General features: G+C 56.5%; 1 protein-coding gene across 1 annotated transcript; it reads left to right on the forward strand.

Moving 5' to 3' along the window:
* Nucleotides 1-5,678: 5,678 nt before the first annotated feature.
* AANAT (aralkylamine N-acetyltransferase) lies at nt 5,679-7,710 on the forward strand (the record flags this gene model as incomplete). The annotated part of the gene is given in 5 exon segments (XM_033439029.2): nt 5,679-5,922; nt 6,236-6,390; nt 6,783-6,843; nt 6,846-7,019; nt 7,022-7,710. Coding segments are annotated over 5 exon segments (693 nt in total), but the record flags the coding sequence as incomplete, so codon positions are not given.
* Between the last annotated feature and the right edge of the window lie 236 nt (nt 7,711-7,946).

Below are 7,946 nucleotides of genomic sequence, written 5' to 3' on the forward strand. Positions count from 1 at the left end.
GACAGGAGGGGAGCTGCCCTGGAGAGTCCTCCCACACCTCAGTGGCTGGCTGGAGAAACGCCTCTGAGATCCAGCTGTGTGTTGCTCTAGAATCACGGGCTCTTGGAGTTAAAGGGGCTCTTCTTGTCCCTGGAGCCTCACCTCTCCTTGCATTGATGCCCTGGGAGAACCAAGTGTGGGGTCTGCCCAAGGTCACCCTGCAGTACAGTCAGAATCAGGACCCAGACCAGCTGGCCTTTGGCCATTCTCACTCCTGACTCTGAGGATGGGTTGCAATTCACTGCGTGAAACACTTTGTGCTGAGGGCAACAGTGGGAAGGCTGAGCCATAGTGAGAGCCCAGGCTTGGCAGCCTCATCCTGCTTCCCTCCTTCTTGAGGATACAGGGGCCAAAGACAGCAAATCCACCAGACCAGCTTGCAGAGCAACAGGGCTGCAGTGGCTTAATCAGGCCATGCTCTTCACCACCGACACCCCAGCACCAACACGTGGGTGTTTCCTGGATGACCAGCCACAGGTGCCAAGTGGCATCTTCTCCCCAAACCCCTTCCTTTTCCCAGAGTCCTCATCCAGGTTGATGGCAGGGTCACTTACCTGGGTACCAAGTTGGCCACCTGAGGGTCAGCCCTCGATATTGAGCTCCGTAAGTCATCAAAGCCCAGGTCATGGTCCCTCTACCCTCTTTTCACAACCCCAAATCCAGAGCTGCTCCGCGGAGGGCAGCTCCACGGGGGCTGGTGCGGGAGTGGTGATGGGATGGTACAGTGGCTAAGGCTGGGGTTCTGCCGTTAGATGAACGTGGGTTTGAAGCTTGTGCTGCCGCTGACTCACTATGTGACCTTGGGCATCTTATTTTACTTCTCTGAGCCTTGGTTTCCTTTCTGTAAAATGGGAATAATAACAGTACCTACTAGATAGGGCTATTGAGAATTTAACTGACATGGTGAATGGGAGGTGCTTTGCACCTGCCTGCACAATGTAGGAGCTTGATCAACGTTACCTGCTGCTATTAATTCATCTCCATCCCTTGCCTACGCCATTGCTGTAGTCGCCTCACCACCTTGTTCCCGGGAGATTGAAAATATAAACACGATCATTCGACTTCTTAGTTTAGCGTCTTTCTGTGGCTTTCCATGGTCCACCAGAGAATGGCACAAGGGCCCCTTCATGAATTGGTTCCTTCCACCTACCTCCCACCCCGCCTTCCAGCTCTGCACCCCAGTGCACACAGTCCACGCTCTGGCCTCAGCTGCTCACACCAGGATCCCAACGTTTTGGGGCCACCATGCCTTTGCACTTGCTTCACCATCTGCTTGTAATTTTTTCTTTTTCTTTTTCTTTTTTTTTTGCGGTACACGGGCCTCTCACTGTTGTGGCCTCTCCCATTGCGGAGCACAGGCTCCGGATGCACAGGCTCAGCGGCCATGGCTCACGGGCCCAGCCGCTCCGCAGCATGTGGGATCTTCCCAGACCAGGGCACGAACCCATGCCATGTCCCCTGCATCGGCAGGCGGACTCTCAACCACTGCTCCACCAGGGCAGCCCTGCTTGTAATTTTTTATTCCTCTACTTCAACCCATGGTTTTACCTAAAGAACTCCTTTTCATCTTACAATACTCAGCTTGGGGCTTCTTTTTATTCTATCTATCTATCTATCTATCTATTTATTTATTTATGGCTGAGTTGCGTCTTTGTTGCTGCGCACGGGCCTTCTCTAGTTGCTGAGAGCAGAGGCTACTCTTCATTGCGGTGTGCAGCCTTCTCATTGCAGTGGCTTCTCTTGATGCGGAGCATGGGCTCTAGTACTTGTGGCTTGCGGGCTCTAGAGCGCAGGCTCAGCAGTTGTGGTGCATGGGCTTTATTGCTCCGCAGCATGTGGGATCTTCCCGGACCAGGGCTCAAACCCGTGTGTCCTGCATTGGCAGGCGTATTCTTAACCACTGCGCCACCAGGGAAGCCCCAGCTTGGGGCTTCTTATCTATGAAGTCTTCCAAGAGCCCTATTTTCCCCACTTATTCCCCCACTTACCTGGTCATACCTGTCTGATTGCATTTATTTCCCTCTATTACAACCATTTATTTGCATGCCTGTCTCTCCTGTGGGACCGTATCTTCTTTGTACCTTTGTATTCCAGCATCCAGCATAGTTCTGATTCATAGTAGGTACTCAAAAGATTTTTGTTGAGAAAAAGACTCACAGACATAGAAAACAGACTTGCGGTTGTCAGAGGGGAAGGAGGTGGGGGAGGGATGGATTAGGAGTTTGGGGTTAGCAGATGCAAACTATTATATATAGAATGGATAAACAACAAGGTCCTACTGCACAGCCCAGGGAACTATATTCAATATCCTGTGATAAACCATAACGGAAAATATATGAAAAAGACTGTATATATATGTATAACTGAATCACTTTGCTATACAGCAGAAATTAACACAACATTGTAAATCAACTATATGTCAATTTTTAAAAAATTTTGTTGAATGATTGAACAAAACAAACCAACTTCTCTCAAAGGTCCCGATGGTGCCAACAGGTCTCTGGGACACCTCTGTCTTTGCTCAAGTCCCAAGTTCTCCATTTGTCCTAGACACACACCCTACACAGGCACATTCACCCCACATGCACATACGTACATATACACGTGTATACACACACGTGCACACACATACACATGTGCCTCCCCCCACCATTGCTCTCTCCTTAAACTTCAGTTTCTAGATCTGGACTGCCCACTGCTGTGGCCCCTAACCACCTGTGGGCCTTGAGCACTTGAGATGTGGCTGGTCTGAATTGACACTGGATTACGAAGACTCAGTGTATAAAAGAAAGAAAAAAAACCAGAGTATGAAACATGTCTAATAATTTTTATATTGATTACTTGTTGAAATGACAATAACTTTATATATATTGGGTTAAATACAATATTTTTTAAATCAAATTAACCTGTTTCTTTTGGCTTTTTCTCGTGTGGCTACTAGAAAATTGAAAATCACATGTGCGGCTCATGGGATCTTTCCGTTGGAGAGCCGGGCTCCAGAGGCTCAGGAAGCCGTAGGTCCCTTCTTTCTCCAGGAGGTGGCAAACTCTTCCTGCTTTTGACACCTCCGTTGCAGAAAGGTCTGGAAAGTTCCTGAGGAAACTGCCTGTGTAATATGGCAGATTTTGAACCCTAAATAAGGACGGGGCCACATTCAGCCTTGCAGTGATGTCAGCCTATCTATGCAAAGGAGACTTCAAAATAAATCCACAGCAAATCAACGAGCTAAGTGTCATCCTCCTCGACAGAATCGCCACCTAGTTGATAGGCTCCTAGTCTCTGTACCTAGCACATCGCCACACGTTCAATACAATTTCTGTTTTTTCCAGAGGTTTATACGCTCCCGGGAGCTCGCCCAGTGAAACTCCTGCACACAATTCTCCATCTCAGCCTCTGTCCCCTGGGGAACCTGCTAGTGACAGATTATGGTTGGAAAAGTAACTATGATTAGGCAAAATGTGCCCCGTGCCAGGTGTGCAGAGCCTATCTTAAGTGCAGGGGAGGAATGAGAAAAGGATGCCACCCTCAAAACCACCAGAAAATGCAACTAGTTGCCCAAGTGCCTGAACTGAGGGCTGCCTTCCCTGCCTGTCCAGGCCTTTTGGTTGCTCTGCTGGGAAAACTGGGGTCTCAGAGGCATCATCAGAGTGTTTCAGGGCCCCCCAAAACACTGCATCTGGTCCCCACCCACCCCACCCCTCTGTCCTGGAAGGACTTTTTTTTTTTTTTTTGCGGTACCTGGGCCTCTCACTGTTGTGGCCTCTCCCGTTGCGGAGCACAGGCTCCGGAGGCGCAGGCTCAGCGGCCATGGCTCACGGGCCCAGCCGCTCCGCGGCATGTGGGATCTTCCCGGACCGGGGCACGAACCTGCGTCCCCTGCATCGGCAGGCGGACTCTCAACCACCGCGCCACCAGGGAAGCCCTGGAAGGACTCTTAACGGCCATCAGAAGCCTCCTTGTTAGGGGAATCTAAGATCTTTTCTCCACTCTGGGCTGCATGAGATGCTGCTGGCCACCCCCTCCTTGGGTTCTGGGGTGTGTCCTGATCCTGGGTCTGCTCATTTCCTCATCTTTCTTCCTGTTAATTGTTCCCCCCTCCAACCCAGAGAGAACATCCCCAAGCTTGGGCCCCAGCTTCCCTGTGGGGACACGCGGTCCCTCAGAACGTTCTTCCCATACTATGACTCAGATGTCCGCTCCATCGTGAGGACAGCCAAGTCTGTACCCGTCATGCCACCGCTATAGAGCATTAGTGGGGTGGGGGCTCAGCCGGATCAGAGGCCAGGCTCTGCTGGGGCAGGTGGGCAGTCAGGTCCCATGGCCCTCTGGGGTTCACCATGTGTCCTGGACAACCTGCCTCCAATTGTCATAGAATGTTCTGGAGCCCTGGAGCAGGAGCCCAGCCATAGCCCAGGATTTGCCTGGGACTACAGAGCCTGTAGAAGAGACCTGGCAGCCAGCCACAGCTGATGCCCAGATGTGTGTATCCCTGTCTGGCGGGCTAGGAGGCCCCAAAGGAGACCAGGCCGGAGCGGGTGACGGTGGGACCCCTAAAGGGGAGAAGAAGTGCAGAGTGGGGGCAGGGTGAGCAGAGTCAGAGCTGGGGGAGCCGTGGTCGCAGGACCCTCTCAAGGGAGCTGGTGCTGGAGGGAGACTGTGGCACAAAGAGCAAAACCCTACGAACAGGGGTCTGGAGAGAAGCCCCTGAGCCGTCCCCACACCGGGACATTTGATGATGTTGACTTTACATCCAGCACCCGGACTGTCCCCTCCCCTCTGGGTCTGCAGTTCTAATTGGCCACCAGGCAAGTGCTCTAAATGATAGCACACTCAGGCTGCCAGAGCTGGAAGGACCCTCAGAGCTGGGCTTGCCCAGGCTTCCAGGGGACAGAGGGTGAATGCCTGTGCCAGCCAGTTGGCGCCAAGGCAGGGATTAGAGTGGACCCGTGAGGTTTAGCCCCTGCTCTTCCCCCAAAACTCTGGGGCCTCAGCCAGCCACTGTAATCCTCTGCAACCGTGTGCCATCTGAGGTTTCACCCTCAGCACGCAGGGACAAGGCGCAGGGTGGCCGGAGCCCTGCTGACTTCGACCTTCCTGTAAAAGGGAGGCGGGGCGGGTGGGGGATTAGAAATCTCTGAGAGCAACATCACGTGCTGCCCGGCCACACTTGCTACAACAGCCGTGTACCCAGGAGTCTGGATTTTTCTGGTCCTGAGCCTGTGGATGGCCCCTGGGGTGATTGGCTCTGTGGGGGGAACATTGGAGCCCCTGCCCCACAGTCCTGATAAGTGGGATCCCTGCCCCTGGGCTCCCAGAATTCAAGAACGGGAGTCCCCTGCTTGGGGCTTGGAGATGTGGGGAGAGAAGGTGGAGGAGGGAGGGCAGGGCGATGTGCAGGACGTGGGGCTTTGTAAGGGAGGGACGGCCACCTCTAAGAAGTGCACATCAGCAGACGGTCAGGGAAAGAGACAAACAGTGACCCGGGGACCCAGTAAGCAGGGACAGGGCAGGAAGTGTCCACGCCCTGCTTGCCCGCTCCACCCCAGCCCCCAGATTCCCCACTCCAGGTCCCCTACAAAAGAGGCAAGATGCACCATCACCCTGGACGGCCCCCCGGGAGTTGAGGACCAGACCCCTGACCGTCGCTCCTCCGCAACAGGTGCAGAGGGGCCCTCCTCATCACAGAGGCCACTTCTGAAGCTGGGGTAGCAGCAGCGGCCAGGAGGTCCACTCAGAGCATCCACTACCTGAAGCCTGTGGCTCTGCGCCTGCCACCTGGGATCCCAGAGTCCCCAAGTCACCAGCGGCGCCACACACTCCCCACCGAGTTTTGCTGCCTCACCCCAGAGGATGCTCCTGGCGTGTCTGAGATTGAGTGAGAGGGTGGGTAACCCCCCAACAGGATCCAGGACGCTGCTGAACTCTGTCGCTGTTGCCCTTGGAGAGAAGACCCTCGAGTCTCCTGCCCTTGGCAGTTGGGACCCCAGAGTATCTGACTCTGGGTGTTTCTGTGCATGTGCAAGAGCACATGTGTGTTCAGCAAAGTGGGGGGAAGAGCAGCCCTGAATCCTCTGCTTTCCTGTGGGGGAGGGCTGGGGGCTGAGGGAGCCCACCCCCAGCATCCGAGCAGATGCTCAGTGGACAGTGGGCATGTGGCACGGTGACCACGGAGTCACCACCAGGGCCGGCTCCACAGCCTTCATCTCTGTCTCGGGCATCTGCCCCCTGAACCTGGACCAGGTCCGGCACTTCCTGGCCCTGTGTCCTGAGCTGTCCCTGCACTGGTTCGTGGAGGGCCGCCTCGTGGCCTTTATCGTCGGCTCCCTGTGGGCTGAGGAGAGACTCACTCTGGTGAGGAAGGGGCTGGGGGCAGAGATGCCCAGCCCCAGGAGGGCCTCCGGGGGAGAGGCCACTGCCCGATGGTGCCAGCTCCTCCTGTGCTCACAGAGGCAGCCAGGTGGGGGGAGAAGCCTGGAGGCTGGGATCTCTTCCTCCGAGATAAGAGATGAGCACAGACGTGGGTCCTCTCCAGGGCAAGACCAGTCCTTTGCGGTCTCAAGGCCCTCATGAAGGGACCGCCATAGGGCTGGGAATGTAGGTCCCAATTTGGGGTCTCCTTGGGTAGGAGGGGGGTCCTGATTAGAGGCACTCAGGGGCACCTGCCCTTGGCCCAGTTGGGGGTGGTTTGGGGGTGCAGGTGTCCACAGAGGTGACCTGGACTCGTGTCCGTCTCTTGCCCCCAGGGGTCGCTGACACTGCACAGGCCCGAGGGCCGCACGGCCCACCTGCACGTGCTGGCCGTGCACTGCCCCTCCGGAGGCAGGGCAAGGGCTCCATCCTGCTCCGGCGCCACCTGCACCACCTGGGCGGCCATCCGGGCGTGCACCTGGCCGTGCTCACGTGCGAGGACAGGCTGGTGCCCTTCTACCAGAGGTTCGGCTTCCACCCTGTGGGCCCGTGTGCTGTGGGCTCACTCACCTTCGGGAGATGTAGTGCTCCGTGCGGGGCCACGCCTCCCCGCGCAGGCACACCGACTGCTGAACTGGCCGCCCCCGGGGAGCCCACAGACGGGTGCCAGGGGTGTGGGGAGGCAGGCTGGGGGCTCCTACCCAGTCCCGCTGTCCCCTTCTCTGTCCTGCTGTCGCTCAGCTCAGCTCAGCCTGAAGGGAGACAGTGATTCCCAGAGGGTCCTGGGGTGGGGGGTGGGGGTGAAATAAAGAGAGGGCGGGGCGGCTGCTCCCGGCCCAGGCTGCCCTGCTGGGGCACGAGTGCTGTATCCTCCAGTCTGTCCACGCGAGGCCTCCTGGACCCCCTGCATCCAAACTGTGCCCACACGTGGCTGGGTGGGTGAATTGGGGACAGTGGGAGGCGGCCTGCAGCCCTGCTTCAGCGTCCTCACCAAAGGAGCCGGGTGCCCAGGGGGCCCTTATTCCCCCAGGCCCAGCGCTGCCCCTTCCCATCCTCATCCCTGGAATGGAGGCAGCCGGGAGCAGGGAAGGGCAGGGGCCACCTCCCAGCTTCCCCACCCACCCACCCTGGGCACCCACGGTTACTGTGGGTCTTCTGTCCCACGGGGTGTGGGATGAAGGGCTGGGGGGCGCAGGGAATGGACCGCACTGCTTCTGCCAGGACGGCCCTCCCCTCCACCCAGCCAGACCCCTGATGGGGCTTGGGGAACGCAGGGGTCTAAAGATTTGACACCACCTTCTCAAGGGCCCCCTTGAGCCCCTCCATGTGACCCCAACCTGGCTTCTTCTCCAACCAAATCTCCCACAAGACCCACAGGCATCCACTGTCCCTTTGGGCCAAGCCCCTGCCCCCTAGCTCCTCACGGCTGACCCTGCCACCCCCCAATCCCAAAATAAAGTTCCACTTTTTATTCTATGCAAGGCTGGAGGTCAAAAGAT

This window comes from Orcinus orca, chromosome 19, assembly GCF_937001465.1.
Source record: "Orcinus orca chromosome 19, mOrcOrc1.1, whole genome shotgun sequence".
Lineage (NCBI taxonomy): Eukaryota > Metazoa > Chordata > Mammalia > Artiodactyla > Delphinidae > Orcinus > Orcinus orca.